Raw genomic sequence first — 22,141 nt, 5'->3', positions numbered from 1 at the left:
ACTGGGAAATCACCCTGAGAATAAAGGCACAGAGGGAAATCAACACTGGATGTTTTAATACTTTACCGAATGTGAGAAGTTGTTAAGTTTCTGCTATTTTTAAATTTTCCTGTGAGGGGAATTCCATTGGGAAGTCAGATTGAAGAGAATGGCGTTGAGGAGAAAAGAATTACAATAGATGGCTGTGGGACAGGAAAACAAGGCAAAGATACATTGGGGGGTGGCACTGCAGCGGAGCAAGTGAAATGACTGTCATTAAGCTCCAGTGACACAGGTTCAGTGCTGACCTCTAGCTCTGACTCACTGTAGTTTGCACATTCTCCCTGTGACCCCACGCATAGGCTTACAGGCTGCGGACCACACTAAATCGCTCTTCAGAGACACAGACTCTGTAGATGCTGGCAATCGTGGGCAACACTTGCAGAATGCTGGGGAGCTCGGGAGCTCGGGAGCTCAGGAGCTCAGGCAGCATCTATGGAGGAAAATAAACAGTCAACATTTCCAGGTGTCTCGGCCCAAAACATTGGCTGATTATTTCCCTCCATGGATGCTGCCTGACTTGCTGAGTTCCTCTGGAATTTTGTGTGTGTTACTGTCAATTGCTCTTGGTGTGGTATTTGGAGTGGCATTATAGTGTAGCAGTTGGCATAATGCTATTACAGCACCAGCAACCTCAGTTCAATCCTCGCTAGAGCCTGTACGGAGTCTGTACGTTCTCGACTGGCTGCTCCAGCTTCCTCCTACATTCCAAACATGTACAGGTTAGCAGGTTAACTGGACAACGGGCTGACCCATTGGAGCACCCTTTGAGAGAAGGGTAGTGCAATCTGATGTGATCAGAATGAACATTAAATTTTCTTGAATGCTATTGGTATCGCTTTGCTTTGGAAACTGAAGTAGTAAACCTCAGCTTATTAAAGAAGAACGACACGTAGCAAAGCAAATACAGCTCCTCCTCATTTAACGAAGGACACTTTTGATGGCATCATTTCTGGCTTATCCGCCATCCAGGACATCTCAAATGTCCTCTTTCTTTAAGGATCATGGTTTCCCTTCTACTGTCATCAATGATGCCCTCACCCGCATCTCCTCCATTTCCCGCACTTCGGCCCTCACCCCATCCTCCCGCCACCACAACAGGAACAGAGTTCCCCTTGTCCTCACCTATGACTCCCCACCAGCTTCCGGATCCAGCACATTATCCTCCGCAACTTCTGCCACCTTCAACAGGACCCCACCACTAAGCACATCTTTCCCTCTCCACCCCCCTCTGCTTTGCACAGGGATTGTTCCCTCCACGACTCCCTGGTCCACACGTCCGTCCCCACGGATCTCCCACCCAGCACTTATCCCTGTAAGCGTAAGTGCTACACCTGTCCCTACACCTCCTCTCTTGCCACCATTCAGGGCCCCAAACAGTCTTTCCAGGTGAGGCAGCACTTCATTTTTGAGTCTGTTGGGATCATCTATTGCATCCGGTGCTCCCAGTGTGGCCTCCTCTACATCGGTGAAACCTAACGCAGACTGGGGGACCGCTTCGTCCACCAAAACAGACAGGATCTCCCGGTAGCCACCCACTTCAACTCTGCTTCCCACTCCCATTCAGATATGTCCATATATGGCCTCCTCTACTGCCATGATGAGGCCAAACTCAGGTTGGAGGAGCAACACCTAATATACCGTCTGGGTAGTCTCCAGCCCCTTGGTATGAACATTGAATTCTCCAACTTCCAGTAATTCCCTCCCCCTCCCTTTCCCTATCCCTATTTCACTCTGCCCCCTCCCCCAACTGCCTATCACCTCCCTCATGGTTCCGCCTCCTTCTACTATCCATTGTGCTTTCCCGTATCCCTTCTTCACCTTTCCTGCCTATCACTTCCCTGCTTCCCTTCCCCCACCCCTTTATCTTTCCCCTTACTGGTTTTTCACCTGGCACCTACCAGCCTTCTCCTTCCCACCCTCCCCCCTCTACAGTCCTGACGAAGGGTTCCGGCCCGAAACGTTGACTGATAATTTCCACTGATGCTGCCCAACCTGCTGAGATCCTCCAGCGTGTTGTGAGTGTTGCTCTGCCACCCTTGTGCCTCTTGTTGTCATTCAGGAGACGGGTAGCCCTTTCATCCCCCATCACTTCATCTTTTCTGCTGTTTGTTGTTTGTCTCTGATCCTGGAGACATGCATGCCTCTCCTCCTCTGTCTCTTCTTCTCTCATCTTTTTTTGTCATGACTCTTTGATCCTGGAGTCATGCGGCCCTGGCCTCATCCGATTCTTGTTCTCTCCCTCTCCTTGCCGCTTTCCAATGACGTTTGGCATCATCTCTTGACCATAATGTCTCCCTTCCCTTTCCACGCAGCATAATTAGGCTGACCATTTTTTTTTTACCCCAATGCTGAATAGAAGATACGAAGCACTAACACCAAAGGATGCTGATTATTCTTGATGATGTGGCTGGCGCTCTCCTAAATGGATGTAATATAGTCACCGCTGTCTTTTGACTGCAGCAAAGGGTTTTATGGGTGTCTCGGAGTACGTCATTACAATAAGATTTAATTATCTCTTATTGATGGGTAGCAGTTAGATCTGTCCCAATCCTGCACATGCTGATGGTGATTAGCAGAATGTGAACCCTCGAAATAAAGCTGCCCTGCCCTTTTGTTCCAGTAGGTGTCGCTGCTGAGGCTGGCTGTGCATATGCGTCGGGCTGTCTCGTCCCGATTTCCATGATGGCCGATCGGGTCTCGGGTGAAAGCCAGCCTGTTGATTTTTGGCGAATGAGCAATTTCATACGAATATATAACCCTGAACTTTGCCTGCATTCTGTAAGTTAGCTCATTTTAATTCGATTTAGCCAAAAAAAAGTGCCGCCGTAATGCACCGTTTGCGCTAATTGGAGGTCACAAACAAACAGACAGACAGAGCATGAGAGTTTTAGTAGTATATAGATTGGTCACATGTACAGGTTAGCAGGTTAATCGGTCACACGGGTGTAACTGGGTGGTGTGGGCTCACTAGGCCGGAAGGGCCTGTTACCGAGCTGTATTTCTAAATAAATAAAATAAAATGAATCTAAGAATCTGGGGTTGAGAGCGGGTATTTGATGGGAATAATGGGGAGAATAATTCTGGTTGGCTGCCGGTTACCAGTGGTGTTCCACAGGGATCAGTGTTGGGGCTGCTTCTTTTTACATTGTACATCAACGATTTGGATTATGGAATAGATGGCTTTGTGGCTAAATTTGCTGACGATACGAAGATAGGTGGAGGGGCCGGTAGTGCTGAGGAAATGGAGAGTCTGCAGAGAGACTTGGATAGATTGGAAGAATGGGCAGAGAAGTGGCAAATGAAGTACAATGTTGGAAAGTGTATGGCTATGCACTTTGGCAGAAAAAATAAACGGGCAGACTATTATTTAAATGGGGAAAGAATTCAAAGTTCAGAGATGCAACGGGACTTGGGAGTTCTCGTACAGGATACCCTTAAAGTTAACCTCCAGGTTGAGTCAGTAGTGATGTTGGCATTCATTTCTAGGGGAATAGAGTATAGGAGCAGGGATGTGATGTTGAGGCTCTATAAGGCGCTGGTGAGACCTCACTTGGAGTACTGTGGGCAGTTTTGGTCTCCTTATTTAAGAAAGGATGTGCTGACGTTGGAGAAGGTACAGAGAAGATTCATTAGAATGATTCCGGGAATGAGAGGGTTAACATATGAGGAACGTTTGTCCGCTCTTGGACTGTATTCCTTGGAGTTTAGAAGAATGAGGGGAGACCTCATAGAAACATTTCGAATGTTAAAAGGCATGGACAGAGTGGATGTGGCAAAGTTGTTTCCCAGGATGGGGGAGTCTAGTACGAGAGGGCATGACTTAAGGATTGAAGGGCGCCCACTCAGAACAGAAATGCGAAGAAATTTTTTTCGTCAGAGGGTGGTGAATCTATGGAATTTGTTGCCACAGGCAGCAGTGGAGGCCAAATCATTGGGTGTATTTAAGGCAGAGATTGATAGGTATCTGAGTAGCCAGGGCATCAAAGGTTATGGTGAGAAGGCGGCGGAATGGGACTAAATAGCAGAATGGATCAGCTCATGATAAAATGGCGGAGCAGACTCGATGGGCCAAATGGCCTACTTTTGCTCCTTTGTCTTATGGTCTTATGGTCTAATAACATAGAGTAGGATTAATGAATGCGATTATTGTAAACACAAGAGATTCGGCAGATGCTGGAAATCCAGAGCAATACGCACACACACAAAATGATGGAGGAACTCAGCAGGTCAGGCAGCATCGAAGGAAGGGCATGAACAGTCGATGCTTTGTGCTCAGACCCTTCATCAGGACTGGAAAGAAAGTGGGTAGAAGCCAGAATAAGAAGATCGGGGAAGAGTGAGGAGCATAGGCTGGCAAGTGATCAGTCTAAGATCAGATACTTGGTGTTCAGCAGGGTCTTGGTGACCCAACTGGTCAGTTTCAATCAATGCTGCATCTCCTTGCAACTCTATAAACAACACTCCTCCCCCCCCACCTAAACTATTGCTTGACAATGCACTCTGACCAACACTGATCGCCTACAAGTAATACGTGGAAATCATTAACTGCAGGACAGAGGAATGAAGATACGAGGTAGTGCTTCCTATTTCAATGGTTCATTCCTAATACCATGATCTACTGACTTGATCTGAGTTGTGAGTATTCTTCTGAATTGAATCAGCATTTGGAGTCTCTGAACACAGTTTCAAGGAGCACTGCCACAAGAGAGCAGCATCTTCATCAAGGACCCCATCATCCAAGACATGCTCTCTTTTCATTACTACCAGCGGATAGGGGTTACAGGAGCCTTAGGTCCCATATCACCAGGTTCAGCACTAGTTATTTATGGTTCAGCACCAGTTATTTACCCTAGAACTATCAGACTCCTGAACCAGCATGGGTAACTTCACCCACCTCAACACTGAACTGACTCCACCACCTATAGACACAGTTTCAAAGATTCTAGTACTCAGTAACATTAATTTTTTTATTATTTGCATGATTTGTCTTCTTTTGCACATTGGTTGTTTGTCAGTGTTTATCATTTATAGCTTTTTATAAATTCCTTATTTTCCTGTAAATGCCTGCAAGAAAATCTCAAGGTAGTATATGGTGAACAGATACACCCAGTAGCCACTTTATAAGGTACACCTATGCATTTGCGCGTTGGTGCAAATATCTAATCAGCCAAATGTATGATAGCAACTCAATGCATAAAAGCATGCAGACAAGGTCAAGAGGTTCAGTTGTTGTTCAGACCAAACATCAGAATGGGGAAGAAATGCGATTCAGTGACTTTGACCATGGAATGATTGTTGGTGATAGGTGGGGTAGTTTGAGTATCTCAGAAACTGCTGACCATAAGACATAGGACAAGAATTAGGCCATTTGGCCCATCGAATCTGCTCTGCAATTTCATCATGGCTGATCCATTTTTCCTCTCAAACCAAACTTCCCCCCGTATCCTTTCACGCCCTAACCAATCAAGAATCTATCAACCTCCGCCCTAAATATACATAAAGACTTTGTGTCCCCAGCTGCCTGTGGCAACGAATTCCACTGATTCACCACTCTCTGGCTAAAGAAATTCCTCCTCATCTCTGTTCTAAAAGGATATCCTCTATTCTGAGGCTGTGTCCTCTGGTCTTAAACACTTCTACCATAGAAAACATCCTTTCCTCATCCACTTTATCAAGGCCTTTCACTATTCGATAGGTTTCAATTAGGTCACCCCTCGTTCTTATAAATTTCGGTGAACCCCCTCCAGTTTCAGCACATCCTTTCTAAGATAAGGGGCCCAAAACTGCTCACAATACTCCAAGTGTGGCCTCAGCTGTGCTTTAAAAAGTCTACTTATTACATCCTTGTTTTTATATTCTTGTCCTCTTGAAATGAATGCTAACATCGCATTTGCCTTCCAAACCACTGAGTCAACCTGCAAATGAACCTTTAAGGAATCCTGCACAAGAACTCCCTAATCCCTTTGTGCCTCAGTTTTTTTATCTTTTGTCTTCATTTAGAAAATAATCAATCCTTTCATTTCTTCTACTAGATGGCATGACCATAGACTTCCGGGACACTGTATTCCACCTGCCATTTCTTTGCCCATTCTCCTAATCTAAATTCATCTATAGCCTCTCTACTTCCTCAAAACTACCAGCCCCTCCACCTATCTTCATAACATCTGCAAACTTTGCAATAAAGCTATCAATTCTGTCATCCAAATCATTGACATATAATGTAAAAAGAATCAGTCCCAACACAGACATCTATGGAACACTACTAGTCACTGGCAGCCAACCAGAAAAAGTTCCCTTTATTCCCACACTTTGCTTCCTGCCAACCAGCCACTGCTTTATCCATGTTAGAATCTTTCCTGTGATACCATGGTCTTGTAGCTTGTTAAGCAGCCTCATGTGTGACACCTTGTCAAAGGCCTTCTGAAAATCCAAGTACACAACATCAACTGATTCTCCTTTGTCTATCCTGCTTGTTATTTCTTCAAAGAATTACAACAAGGCAAGATCTCCCTCGAGGAAACTATGTTGACTACGGCCTGTTGTATCATGTGCCTATAAGTACCCTGAAACCACTTCCTCAACAATCAACTCCAACAGCTGACTAACTGGGCTATAATTTCATTTCTTCCGTATCTCTTCCTTCTTGAAGAGTGGAGCGATATTTGCAATTTTCCAGTCTTCCAGAACCATTCCAGAATCTAGTGATTCTTGAAAGATCATAACTAATGTCTCCACATTCTCTTCTGCCACCTCTTTCAGAACTCTGGGGTGTATACCATCTAGTCCAGGTGACTTATCCAACTTCGGCCCTTTCAGTTTCCCAAGGACCTTCTCTTTAGTAATGGTAACTCCACACACTTCATGATCCCTGACACCTGGAACTTCCACCGTACCACTAGTGTCTTCCACAGTGAAGACTGATGCAAAATACTTATTCAGTTCATCTACCATTTCCTTGTCCCCCGTTACTACTTCTTCAGCTCATTTTTCAGTGGTCCGATATCCACACTTGCTTCTCTTTTACACTTTATGTAGCTGAAGAAACTCTTGATATCCTCTTTCATACTATTGGCCAGTTTACTTTTGTATTCCATCTTCACCTTCTTATTAACTTTTTCAGTTGCCTTCTGTTGGTTTTTAAAGATTCCCAATCCTTTAACTTCCCATTAGTTTTTGCTCTATTATAAGCCCTCTCTTTGGCTTTTATGTTGGCTTTGACTTCTCCTGTTAGCCACGGTTGTGTCATCTTTCTTTTAGAATATTTTTTCCTCTTTGGGATGTATATTTCCGAATTCCACCCATTGCTGCTCTGCCATCATCCCTGCCAGTGTTATTTTCCAATCAATTCTGGCCAACTCCTCTCTCATGCCTCTGTAATTTCCTCTACTCCACTGTAATACTGATACATCTGACTTTGCCTCCCTTCTCAAATTTCAGGGTGTATTCGAACATAACACGAGCACTTGACCCTAAGGGTTATTTTACTTTAAACTCGCTAATCAATTCTGGTTCATTGCACAACACCCAATCCAGAATAGCTGATCCCCAAGTGGGCTCAACCACGAGCTGCTCTAAAATATCATCTTGTAGGCGTACTAGAAATTCTCCCTCTTGGAATCCTGCACCAACCTACTTTTCCCAGTCTACCTGCATATTGAAATCCCCCATGACTATTGTAACATTGCACTTTTGGTCTTCATTTTCTGTCTCCTATTGTAACTTGTAGACCATATCCTTACTACTGTTTGGGGTTCTGTATACAGTATAACATCCACAATGATTCAAAGTCTTCCGACTCTATGACATCTCTTTCTAATGATTTAATTTCATTTTTTACTGACAGTGCCGTGCCACCCCATCTGCCTTCCTGCCTGTCCTTTTGATACAATGTGTATCCTTGGACATTACGCTCCCAGCTATAATCTTCTTTCAGCCATGATTCAGAGATGCCTACAGCACCATACTTGCCAATCTGTAACTGAGCTACAAGTTCATCAACCTTATTCCGTATACTGCACGCATCCAAATAGAACACCTTTAGTCCTGTATTCACTTTTGTTTCATTTTATTCTCCTTTTATATTGCAACTCATCCTTTTGACTGCAATTTTGCCCTATCACCAGCCTCTCCTTGCTCAGAGTCTTACTACACATTGCCACTGTTAGTAAACCAACCATCTTATCTTCAACACTATCTTTCCAGTTCCCATCCCACTGCCAAATTAGTTTAAACCCACCTGAATAACTCTAGCCAACCTGCCCGCAAGGATATTGGAACCCCCTTGGATTCAGGTGTAACCCATCCCTCTTGTACAGGTCATACCTTCCCCAGAAGAGATCGCAATGATCCATCAATCTGAAACCCTGCCTCCTGCACCAGTCCCTTAGCCATGCATTCACCTGCCACATTATCTTATTCTTACCCTCACTGGCACTTGGCACAGGCAGCAATCCAGAGATTACTGCCCTGGAGGTCCTGTTTTTCAGTTCCCTAAAATCTTTCTTCGGGACCTCCTCACCTTGTCTACCTATGTCATTGGTGCCAACATGTACCTAGACTTCTGGCTGCTCACCTTCCCCTTTGAAAATCCCATGGAGATGATCCGAGACATCCTTGATCCTTTCACCAGGGAGGCAACATACCATCCAGGTGTCTCTATCGCGCCCACAGAACCTCGTCTCTGCTCCTCTGACTAAGTCACTGCAATCCTCTTCACCCCTCTGCTCTCCTAAGCTACAGCACCAGACTCAGTACTAGCAACCTTGTCACTGTGGCTCCCCCCGGTAAGTCGTCCCCCTCAATAGTATCTAAAGCTGTATACTTATTATTGAGGGGAACGGCCACAACGGACTCTGCACTGGCTGTGCATTTCCCCTCCTTCCTGACAGTCACCCAGTTACATATCTCCTGCAACCTAGGGGCGACTATCTCCCTGTAGCTCCTATCTATTACCTCCTCATTCTCCCGAACGAGTCGAAGGTCATCGAGCTGCAGCTCCAGTTCTTTAATATGCTCTCTCAGGAGCTGCAGCTCAGGGCCCCTGGGGCAGATTTGTTTATCTGGGAGACTGGAGGTCTCCCAGACTTCCCACATCCCACACACGGTGCAAAACACTGCCACTGGAGCCATTCTCACTGCACTATGTACTAATAAGTGAGGAGTGAACAAATAAGAACAGAGAGAGTAACTTACCAGACAATTTACCTCACCCAAGCCCCATGAGCCAAAACCTGGCACACCCACAAGAATGGTTGCTCCACTTGCACTTGAATTATTCTCATCGGCCCTTTCTAATGATTCCCTCTTGCTGATTTGGTCACTCCTCAACTCTGAGAAACTGTCGTGAAACTCTGCCTTCAAAATCTCCATCACCATCCTGATGAAAGGTAGCTCTTTTTACGCAGCCCTGGTGTGAATTGTCCAATTTCCTGGGATTTTCATGCACAACAGTCTCCAGAGCAGGAGCTCCCGGTCTTTTTTATGCCACAGACCCTTACCATTAAGCAAGAAGTCTGTGGACCCCAGGCTGGGAACACCCGCTCTAGAGTTGACAGAGAATGGTGCGAGAAACAAAACAATATCTACTGAGAGATCAGAGGAGAACAGCCAGACCAGTTTAAGCTGACAGGAAGGTGACAGTAACTCAAATAACCACACGTTACAATCGTGGTGTGCAGAACAGCATCTCTGAATGCACAACATGCCGAGCCTTGAAGTGGTGGGCTACAGCAGCAGAAGACCATGAACCTAATAAAGCAGCCTCCGAGTTTACATACATTGATAATTTTATTTATTTATTTATTGAGCCACAGCACAGAATAGGCCACGCCACCCTGCAAACCTTCACATAACGCTAGCCTAATCACGGGACAATTTACAATGACCAATTAATCTACCAACTGGTACATCTTTAGACTGTGGGAGGAAACCGGAGCACCCGGAGGAAACCCATGCCGCCACGGGGAGAACGTACAAACTCCTTAAAGGACAGCAGCAGGGATTGTGCCCAGGTCGCTGGTACTGTAAAGTGTTGTGAGAACCACGATGCCCAAATTTACTTTGAACTTTGAATGTTTACCTTTAGCTTCTGCAGGGCACTCAGTCTAGTGTATAGACACTGCTCTGGTAAATCCTTAGAGAGTAGGTAGCTGCCCGTTTCTTCTGGTGTTCCTTTGTTTGTCTTCTTGGGATCTATGTCCAGGTCCTATTCACACAACAAAAATAGCATATTGTAAAAGTGAAGGTTTCTTGGCTCAACCCACAGAAGTTTAATGTTAATTATCATCTATATAACCTCAAATAGTTTCATGTCCGCTTTTAATTACAAAGATGATTGGGGACATTTATAAAACAGTTAATACTTGCTAGTACTCTATCTGCCTGGTCTAATTGTGGCCATTCTGCGATTAGATATAAAGAGTAAGATTATATTCCCTCGAGCTTTGTGGGTTTACAAACACATATAGAAAGAGGAAAATGAGTTAAGGTCTTTTTCTTAGAAGTAAAACGTGAGAACGGTGAACTAAATTGCACTTTACCTAAAAAAACAAAATTCTATGGTTGTTGGATATCTGAGATATAAACAGAAACGCTAGAAGCAGCAAGTGGAAACTGTGTGCAAGAAGGGCCAGAGGCACCTCTACTTCCTGAGGAGACTGAGGGGCTTTGGAGTATGCAGGCCTCTCCTTCACAGATTCTACCAGTCTGTTGTCACCAGTACAATCTTCTACACGGTGGTGTGCTGGGGCAATGGCACTGACACAGATGATGCCAACAGGCTCAATAAACTGATTATAGGAGTCAAATTGGACACACTGGAGGCTGTGGTAGAACAAAGTATGCTCTGGAAAATCATAGCAATTCTGGACATTGTTTCTCAACTTCTGCCTGTCACCCTGGGTGAACAGAGGAGCACTTTTAGTAATAGACTAAGACACATCGCTGCTCCAAAGAGTGCTATATGAGGTCATCTGTACACTTGTAATGCTACTGTGACACTGTACTTTACTTTGGGGTCAATAAAGTATCTATCTATCTATATGCAGAGTAAAACAAAAGTTGTAATTCAAAATCAAGCTTATTGTCAACTGCATACATGTATACAGCGAAATGAAACATCATTCCCCTGGGGCCAAGGTGCCAAACACAGTACATTTAGTCACAGACAGCTCATATACTGTGCAAAAGTTGTAGGCACATACATATAGCTAGGGGGCCTATAATTTTTGCATAGTACTGCAGTTGTCAATGTGGAGCAGAGAGCGAGTTGCAAATCTGGTGCGAGGAAATAATGTTAGGAATGGCAAGGGTGGAGCGCTGCAGGGGGAATGTGGAACAGGTGGCAGAGAATAAGTGCCAGGGATGGGGGCTGGTGCGGCTGTAGACACACCCAGCCCTGAGACACCAGGCAAGGTTGTTTGATTCCAAACAATTGGTTTATTGATCATTACAGAATGTCTAACTGTGCTTTCCACTCCCTCCCCTCTCCTTTCCCCTTTTCCCAACTATAATTCCCCTCTCCCTGCCCCCTTCCCACCCTTAGTCCTCAATATAGACCCATCATCACTGATATATGTAATGAAGTTTTTTTTTGCAGCAGTATAGCACAATACATAATATAGTACAATTGTATAATAGTATAGTATAATACAATACAGTATAGTAGGCGGGGGGAGAAGATGGCAGCGCGCTGCGCGTGCGCAGCTCTCCGGTGAAAATGATATTGTATGCGTTAAATAGGGGCCGTGGACAATTCTGATTTGATGGAGAATGGACGTGAAAGCACAGAGGAACATCTGGAGAAATTTCTGAAACGCCCGTTTGCTGCTGTCTTTACTGTGTGGTCGTGAATCTTTCGGAGGGTAGGCCTCAAAATCCCCGGCCTTGCCTGCTTTTGGCGACTGAGAAGGAGGTCGAATCGTTCGAACAGAGATGGCGCTCAGTACTCAGTGTCGGAGAGCTGATCAGAGCTCGAAGTTTTCGGATGACTCAGAGTCAGATTGTGGTCGGCATGGCAGGGAGAGTTTTTCTTCCTTCTCCTGTCTGCGTGAGATGTGGGACATTTGAGAAACTTTGAACTTTACTGTGCTCATAGACTTCTTCATCAAGTTATGGTATTGTTGCACTGTTGTAACTATATGTTATAATTATGTGGTTTTGTCAGTTTTTTCTGTCTTGGTTTGTCCTATGTTTTGTGATATCACACCGGAGGAAATAATGTATCATTTCTTAATGCATGCATTACCAGACATCCCACCCTGCAAAAACTCATTTCAGGGAGGTAGCACCATCAATTTGTGGGAGACTTCTGGGAGAGGTGGGATGTCTGCAATAGAGTAGCTCCTTAGCAGCTGGCCAGCTAGTTCAAATAACGTTAGCTATGCTAATGAATAAATGACACCTGTTAAACTCACCTCAACATGTTTTTTTCAGTCTTAACCCACCATGGGCAATAGAAAAGTCACTGTTGCAAACAGTGCAGCGAGCAACACTGTCATTATTTTGACCCCTATTAGGCAGGGGTACACTTTAGTGTAGTCTGGGGTGACGTACATTTTATATATTTTTTTGGAACACTCTGCAATGGCCCGGTCTCGCTCGCTCTCTCTCTCTCTCTCATGGTCGCTCGCACGCTCTCACTTGCTTTCTCTCTCTCTCCCTCTCTCTCCCTGTCTAGCTTGCTTTCTCGCTCGCATGCTCGCTTGCCTTCGCTCTCTCTCTCGTGCTCTCTCTTGCTTTTCTCTCGCTCGCTCTCAAAAAAATGGATTTCCGTGATATTGTATATAATTTGCGGGCATCAGGGAGCCACAATTAATATGCGGGAGACTCCCGGAAGTTCCGGGAGAGGTGGGATGTCTACATTACTAAATGACAATAAAAGAGGACTACGTGTCTTCATAATCATAAAATTACCACAGTCCTCTGTAAACGTCTTAGGCATCCTACCTATGTATATATATGCCTCAGACTTTTGCACAGTACTATAATTATGATCCAGAATAAACAGTCAGCACTTAAGGTTTATATCCTTATACCTCAGAATCAGAATCAGGTTTAATATCACTGGTATACTGTATGTCGTGAAATTTGTTAACTTTATAGCAGCAGTACAATGCAATACATGATAAATAAATACGGAGAAAAAATGGAATTACAGTAAGTATTTACATGTCTATTAAATAGTTAAGTTAAGTAGTGTAAAAACAACAAAAATTAAAAAGTAATGAGGTAGTGTTCATGGGTTCAATGTCCATTCAGAAATTGGATGTCAGAGGGGAAGAAGCTGTTCCTCAATTGCTGAGTGTGTATATCAGGCTTCTGTATCTCCTTCCCAATGGTAACAATGAGAAGAGAGCATGTCCTGGGTGGTGGGGTCCTTAATGATGAAGGCATTACTCCTTGAAGATGTCTTGGATACTACGGAGGCCAGTACTCATGATGGAGCTGACTAACTTTACAAATTTCTGCAATTTACTTTGCTCTTGTGCAGAAGCCCCCCCCCCATACCAAATGGTGATGCAGCCAGTCAGAATACCCTCCATGGTACATTTGTAGAAGTTTTCGAGTGTTTTAGTTGACAAACCAGAAACTCCTAATGAAATATAGCTGCTGTCTTGCCTTATTTATAGTTGCAACAATATGTCACGTCCAATCCTCAGAGAGGTTGACACCCAGGAACTTGAAACTGCTCACTCTCTCCACTTCTAATCCCTCTATGAGGATTGGTTTGTGTTCCCTCGTCTTACTCTTTCTGAAGTCCGTAATCAGCTCTTTGGTTTTCCTGATGGTGAGTGCCAGGTTGTTGTTGCAACACCACCCAAACAGCTGGTATATCTCACTCCTGCACGCCCTTTCATCACCATCTTACATCAGAACTGGGATAGTCAGATACAGGCATTAAGATTCAGAGAACGAGATCTAGGGGAGCTGGAATGTAAGTTAAGATGTGTGATGGGGTTGAAGAAAGGGAAGATCAAATAACAAGAGGCCAAATACTGTGAGGTAACAGAGTCGAGAGGAGAAGATAATACAGGTACTGCTGCATTAGGTTATGCATTCTATATTTTTTTATTTTTATGTTCTTTAACTTATTGTGTTTTTTTTGTGCTGCATCAGATCCAAAGTAACAATTATTTCATTCCCCTTTACACTTGTGAAGGGAAGTACATAACACAATCTTAATTTTCGAATGGAGCTATTAAACCATAAGACACAGGAGTGGAGCAGAATTAGGCATTCAGACCATCAAGTCCGCTCTGCCATTCCTGTCATGGCTGATCCCAGATCCCACTCAACCCCACACACCTGCCTTCTCGCCATAACCTTTGATGCCCTGACCAAACAGGAAGCTATCAATTTTCACTTTAAATATACCCACGGTCTTGACCTTCACAGCTGCCTTTGGCAGAGCATTCCACAGATTCACTAATCTCTGGGTAAAAAAATTCCTGCTTTCCTCTGTTCTAAAGGGTCACCCCCCCTCCCCCTATTTTGAGGTAGTGCCCTCTAGTTCAGGGTCAGTCAACAATGACACAATAGCCACAGCTCTACACACCATCCTTACACATCTGGAGAAGAGGGATGTTTATGTGAGAATGCTGTTCTTGGACGACAATTCAGCATTCAACACCATAATTCAACACCAAGAATCTCAGAGAACTCGGCCTTCATCCTGCCTTGCGTAGCTGGATCCTGGATTTCCTGTCAGATTGCCGGCAGGTGGTAAGGGTGGGCCCCCTCAACTCTGCCCCTCTGACCCTCAACATAGGTGCCCCTCAGGGCTGTGTACTAAGCCCCCTCCTTTACTCTCTGAAAAGCCATGACTATGTCACCACCCACAGCTCCAATCTGCTAATTAAATTTGCTGACGACACTACACTGATTGGCCTAATCTCAAATAATAATGAGGCAGCCTACAGAGAAGAAGTCATCACCGTGACACAGTGGTGTCAAGAAAACAACCTCTCCCTCAATGTTGCAAAAACAAAGGAGCTGGTTGTGGACGACAGGAGGAATGGAGACAGGCTCACCCCTATTGACATCAATGGATCTGGGGTTGAGAGGGTGAACAGGTTTAAGTTCCTCAGCATAAACATCACCGAGGATCTCACGTGGTCTGTACATACTGGCTGTGTGGTGAAAAAGACACAACAGTGTCTCTTTCACGTCAGACGGTTGAACAAGTTTGGTATGGCCCCCCAAATTCTAAGAACTTTCTACAGGGACACATTTGAGAGCATCTTGACTGGCTGCATCACTGCCTGGAATAGGAACAGTACTTCCCTCAATTGCAGGTCTCTGCAGAGAGTGGTGCGGACAGCCCAGCGAACTTCCCACTATTCAGGCCATTTACAAAGACAAGTGTGTAAAAAGGGCCCAAAGGATCATTGGAGACCCGAGTCACCCAACCACAAACTGTTCCAGCTGCTACCATCTGGGAAACAGTACCGCAGCATAAAAGTCAGGAGCAACAGGCTCCGGGACAACTTCTTCCACCAAGCCATCAGACTGATTAATTCATGCTGACACAACTGTATTTCTTTGTTGTATTGACTATCCTGTTGTATGTAATATTTATTATAAATTACGATAATACACTTTGCACATTTAGACAGAGATATAATGTAAAGATTTTTACTACTCATATATATGAAGGATGTAACTAATAAAGTCAATTCAAATTCAATTCAATTCAGGACACCCTCACCATAGGAAACATCCTCTCCATATCCACCTTATCTAGTCCTTTCAACATTTGGTAGGTTTCAATGAAATACCCCCCCCCCCCCGCATTCTTCTAAATTCCAGTGAGTACAGGCCCAAAGCTGCCAAACACTCCTCAAAGATTAACCCCTCCATTCCCAGAATCATACTTGTGAACCTCCTCTGGACTCTCTCCAATGACAACACATCCTTTCTCAGCTATTGGTCCCAAAACTGTTAATAACACTCCTGACTGGTGTCTTATAAAGCCTCAGTATTATCTCCTTGTTTTTATATTCTATTCCCCTTGAAATGAATACCAACATTGCATTTGCCTTCCTTACCACAGTCTCAGCCTGTAAAATAACCTTCTGGGAGTCTTGCACAAGGACCCCAAAGTCCCTTTGCGCCTCTGAAGTTTGAATTTTCTCCCCATTTAGATACCAGTCTGTACTTTTATTCCTTTTACCAAAATGCATTATCGTACATCTCCCCACATTGTATTCTATCTGCCACTTTTTTGCCTATTCTTCCAATTTGTCTGCAATCACATTGCTTCCTCAGCACTACCTACCCCTCTACCTATCTTCATATCATCTGCAAACTTTGCCACAAAGCCATCAATTCCATTATCTAAATCATTGACAAACAATCTGAAAAGTAGTGGTCCCAATACTGACCACTGAGGAACACGACTAGTCACTGGGAGCCAATCAGAAAAGGCCCCTTTTATTCCCACTCGCTGCCTCCTGCCTGTCAGCCATTCCTCCATCCATGTCGTTACCTTTCCTTTAATGCCATGGGATTTTATCTTGTTAAGCAGCCTCAAGTGAGGCACCTTATCAAACAACTTCTGAAAATCCAAGTAAATGACATCCACTACCTCTCCTTTGTCCTCCCTGTTTGTTACTTCCTCAAAGAAGTCTAACAGATTTGTCAGGCAAGATTTCCCTCTGCCGTCATCCCCACCAGTATCCCCTCCATTCCACCTGGGCAAGCTCCTCTCTCACACCTCTATAACTCCCTTTATTCCATTGTGATACTGTACATTTGACTTCTGCTTCTCCCTCTCAAACTGCAGTATGAATTCCATCATATTATAGATTCCTTTACCTGAAGCTCCCTAATAAAATCTGGATTATCGCACAACACCCAATCTAAGATAGCCTTGCGCTGAGTGGGCTCAATCACAAGCTGCTTTAAAAAGCCATCTCATAGGCATTCATAAATTCCCTCTCTTGCGCTCCAACACCAACCTGATTTTCCCAATACCCTTGCATATTGAAGTGCCCCATTACAATTGTGACATTACCCTTATTACATGCCTTTTCTAGCTCCCTTTGTGATCTCAACGCCACATCTTGGCTACTGTTTAGAGGCCTATATATGATTTCCATAATGGTTTTTTGACCCTTGCAGTTTCTTAACTCCACCCACAAGGATTTGACATTTTCAGACCCTATGTCACCTCTTTCTAAAGAGTAATTCCACCTCTTCCCAATAGAGCCACGCCACCGCCTATGTCTTCCTGCCTGTCCTTCCAATACAAAGTATGTCCTTTGGTGTTAAGCTCTCAACTATGAGTTTCTTTCAGCCACGACTCTGTGATGCCCACAACGTCATACTGACCAATCTCTAATTGCGCCATGAGTTCATCCACCTTATTCCGAATGCTATGCACGTTTAAATGCAGCACCTTCAGTCCTGCATACTTCGCCCTTTTGAATTTTGCCTCTGTGGTACAAATTAACTCTTTGCTCTTTCTGCATTTTTACCCAAACATTGCCTTGTCCTTCTTTACATTCATGTAACACCCATAATCTACTCGTAAACCTGCTGGCTTATCCTCAGTTCTATCATACTGGTACCCACCCCCTTCCATATTATTTTAAGCAACTCCCAACAGATCTAGCAAACCTGCTGGCAAGGATATTGGTCCCCCTCGGATTCAAGTGCAGCATATCCCTTTCGTACAGGTCACACCAGCCACCAGAAGAGATCCCAATTATCCAGAAATATGAATCCCTGGCCTCGGCTCCAGTTCTTCAGCCATGAGTTTATCTGCCACCTCATTCTATTCCTATCCTCACTATCGCGTGGCACAGCCAGCAATCCTGAGATTACTACCCTTGAGGTCGTGCTGCTCAACTTCCTTCCTAGCTCCCTGTATTCTGTTTTCAGTTTGTTCTCCAAGTTAACAGCCCAATCTGCATTTTGTCTTCCCAGTGTACAGCAAACTACATCCTTAGCAAACAAAACCATAGTCTAAGTTAGAGGAGGTACAAGTAAATCACAGTTTCAAATGGAGACAATAGCTGTGGATTTTGGCAGTGGGAAAAAGCAAGACAAAAGAGTAGGCAGTGCATCTCTTGAATAGAATTTTTATTTCAATTTTATTTCTTTCTTTCGTGACACAGCATGGTAACTGGTCCTTTCAGCCTGCATCCAGATGACCAATTAACCTACTAACCAGTGTACCTTTGGACCGTGGGAAAAAACAGGAGCACTCAGAGGAAACCCATGCAGTCAGGAGGAGAACGTACAAACTCCTCATTGGCAGGGTGGGGGGAAATTGAACCCTGGTTGCTGGCACTGTAATATTATTAAGCTAACTGGGCTGCTCTGGTATATTTTATATATATTTCTTCTGCACTCTATATTGGCTCAGTAGGTGGGTGGGGTGAGGGAGCTGCTGAGTACTTTATGCTTTATACTTTATGGTCGCCAAACAATTGATACTAGAACGTACAATCATCGAATACATCGAGATAGAGTGGAAGATCTGAGTTCCAGCGGCTTACTGCCAAACCCCTCTACAACAGGACATTTAGCTCAGGGACCCAGCTGATATTCTTAACTCTACATCTTGGGGGACTCAAAAGGTAGACAAGACCCAAAATTTTGACAATACAGATTCAGAACATAGAACAGCACAGCACAATACATACCCTTTGGTCCACAATGTTGTGCCAACCTTTCAATCTACTCAAGATCAATCTAACCATTCCTTCACACAAAACCCTCCATTTTCCTTTCACCCATGTGCCCATCTAGGCGTCTCTGAAAAGTTGTTAATATATCTGCCTTGTACCTCCACCCTGGTAGGGTGTTTTATGCACCCACCATTCTCTGTGCAAATAACATACATACCTCTGACATTTCCCCTACACCAGGGGTCCCCAACCTTTTTTGCACTGCGGACCAGTTTAATATTGACAATATTCTTGCGGACTGGCCGACCGGGGCGGGGGATGTTCAAGTAGGGTTAAACTCACCTCAACATGTCTTTTACAGTTAGGGTTGCCAACTTTCTCACTCCCAAATAAGGGACAAAAGTAGCAGTCAAGTATGGGACACTTTACCCCAGGAAAGACTACCATGACCATGAAGCCTTGCGCGGGCACCTGTGTGCGCATGCGTGTACGTACCGATTTTTTTCCCCACAAATCGGTTTTATCTTCATTTTCCCAACTATACTGTACATACATTATTTCTATTTTATGTAGGCTGTGTACTTATCATATCATTCCTGCTTTTACTATACGTTCATGTTATTTATTTTCAGTTTTATGTGTTATTTGGTATGATTTGTTAGGTTATTTTTTGGGTCTGGGAACGCTCAAAAATTTTTCCCATATAAATTAATGGCAGTTGCTTCTTTGCTTCACACCACTTTGGCACAAAAAGTTTCATAGGAACGCTCTACCTTAGCGGGGGAAATACGGGACAAGGGCGGTCCCGTATGGGACAAACCAATTTAGCCCAGTATACGGGATGTCCCAGCAAATACGGGACAGTTGGCAGCCCTATGTTCAAGTTCAACAGTGCGTGACAGAGAATGAGGAAAGGTGCAGCTGACTCATATCGTTTCCTCACGGTCCGGTACCAGTCTGCGGCCTGGTGGTTGGGGACTGCTGCCCTACACTTTCCTCCAATCACCCTTCATATCAGCAATTTCCGCCCTGGGAAAACGTCTCTGGTTATCCACCTGATCTGTGCCTCTTATCATCCTGCACACATCAATCAAGTCACCTCTCTCCCTCTCCTTCCTTCCAAAGAGAAAAGGCCCAGCTCACTTAACCTATTCTCATAAGGCACACGCTCTAATCCAGACAGCATTCTGCTAAATCATCCTTCCTATCACGGGCTGACCAAAACCCAACACAGTACTTCAAGTGTGGCCTAACCAGAGTTTTATTTATTTATTTTAGCGATACAGTGCGGAGTAGGCCCTTCTGGCCCTTTGAGCCGTGCTGCCCAGCAACACCCGACAAACCCAGTTAACCCCAACTAAATCACGGGACAATTAACATGACCAATTAATCTACCCAGTACATCTTTTGATCATGTGAGGAAACCGGAGAACCCGGAGAAAACCTATGCAGTCACGGGGAGGACGTACAGAGACTCCTTACAGAACCGTGCCAGGATTGAACTGGGAACTTCAGAATACCCCGAGCCACACTAGCATCACGCTAACTGCTATGTTACCATGGCGCCCAGAATATAGAGTTACGATATTACTTTGCGGCTCCTGGACTGAATCCCCCAACTGATGAAGGCCAACTCACCCTATGCCATCTTCAGCACCCTATTAACCTGTGCGGCAACTTTAAAAGACCTATGACATGAACCTCTCTTCCTCCACACTGCTAAGTATCCTGCCACTAACACTGTACTCTGCCTTCAAGTTCAACCTTCCAAAGTGAATCACTTCACACTTTTCTGAATTGAACTCCATCTGCCAGTTATCAGACCAGGTCTGCATCCCATCAATGTCCTGTTTTAAGTAGTTTTAAAAACCACTTTTTCTATTTTAAGATACATAAGGTACAAAAACAACTGTGAGTGATTTGGTTCCTTAAGGTTGTTATATAAGGGATGGTAATGGGGATCAGCTCCCACTACCTATTAAAAACTCCCAGTGGCATGTGTCTTAAAAAGCCTCTGACGATGAAGTCCATCTCCAGCCCTTCACATGTGGCTCAGCTACTAAGCCCATGGCAACTGGTTTTACTGACAGGAGAAGGGGCAAAGGTGTTTACTTGTGCCTTAAAGCTCGTTTCAGGAGCTGGACTTGTCAGTCAGGGTTAGCAGCTATTCTAGGAGATGGAAAACTCTGATCTCAAGCCTCCGCTGTCTTGCAGCTGTACCCACTCATGGGGAAGGCTTCGGGAGTAAACCCTGAGGGAAAATTCCAGAGCTGAAATCCCTAAGACAGTTCTATGTTGAGCTTAACATTGACTGACAACTTCTGCAACACTGCTGGTGCCAAACTGTATCGGTCTCTGCCGTTCCTTTGGGTTCATCAAATGCGTAGAGAGAGGGACAATGTAGGAAAAATGGTCCTCATTAGAAAGTCCAAGTCTAAGTGATTTTTCAAGGACAACATTGCAGTATGATAGCAGAGAATTTAACACGACTACACCTCATGAATGAAATCATTCACTGTGAGTGAGGCCTTATCAGTCAGGGTCGACCACGGAGGTTGCACCCCAGCTGTCTAGAAAGGCAAGCCAGGGTAGTATGATATGGAGAGCAAGCTGTTGCCCAAGTAGCCAGCTCCCCCTCTCCATGCATCTGATGAACCCAAAGGAATGGCAGATTATTCATTAACACACTAAGATGCCATGTACCTTGGTGTGTTAATGAATAATCTGACAGATGCAACGAAAACAAAAATACATTAAAAAATACATTAAAAAATAAGCAAATTTCTCAATCCAGGCTATCAGCAGGAGTGTTTGAAGCCTAGTCCTGTATAATAGAAAACACAGAAGAGCCCACAACTGACTTATCAAACATAAACTCTTGCCAACCTCCACTTGATTTTCTCAAATGCACATGTTGAGGCAGGAGGAGAAGATGCCAGCGCGACGCAGCGCGCGCAGCTCTCCGGTGAAATGATATTGTATTTGTAAGTAGGACACCGTACACGATTCTGATTTGATGGAGACAGACATGAGAAGCAGAGGAACATCTGGAGAAATTTCTGAAATGCCCGGTTCACTGCCGCTGCTACTGTGCGATCGAGAATCTCTGGAGGGAAGGCCCAAAAAACCCCGGCTTTGCCTGCTGCTGGCGACTGAGGCTGAGGTCGAAGCGTTCAGCAGAAATGGTGCTCGGTACTCAGTGTCGGAGGGCTGATCAGAGCTCGAAGTTTTCGGACGACTCAGAGTCGAACTGTGGTCGGGCATGACAGGGAGAGTTTTCTTCCTTCTCCCGTCTGCGTGAGATGTGGGACTTTCGAGAGACTTTGAACTTTTCTACTGTGCCATGGCCTGTTCTTCATCAAGTTATGGTATTGTTGCACTGTTGTAACTGTATGTTATAATTATGTGGCTTTTGTTAGCTTTTCAGTCTTGGTCTGTCCTGTGTTTCTGTGATATTACGCCAG

General features: G+C 44.5%; 1 protein-coding gene across 2 annotated transcripts in view; it reads right to left on the bottom strand.

The window, feature by feature from the left end:
• The window catches only part of malt1 (MALT paracaspase 1), a 127,477-nt gene that overhangs the window by 3,908 nt on the left and 101,428 nt on the right, over nt 1-22,141 (bottom strand). For both annotated transcript variants that reach the window (XM_072252259.1, XM_072252260.1), the window contains one exon: nt 10,121-10,246. In XM_072252259.1, the coding sequence (XP_072108360.1) occupies nt 10,121-10,246 (126 nt within the window). The remainder of the gene's footprint in view (nt 1-10,120; nt 10,247-22,141) is intronic.

The sequence above is a fragment of the Mobula birostris genome, chromosome 3, assembly GCF_030028105.1.
Source record: "Mobula birostris isolate sMobBir1 chromosome 3, sMobBir1.hap1, whole genome shotgun sequence".
NCBI classification, from domain to species: domain Eukaryota; kingdom Metazoa; phylum Chordata; class Chondrichthyes; order Myliobatiformes; family Myliobatidae; genus Mobula; species Mobula birostris.
Note: the sequence above shows the minus strand (reverse complement) of the source record. Positions and strands in the feature narration are given on the sequence as shown.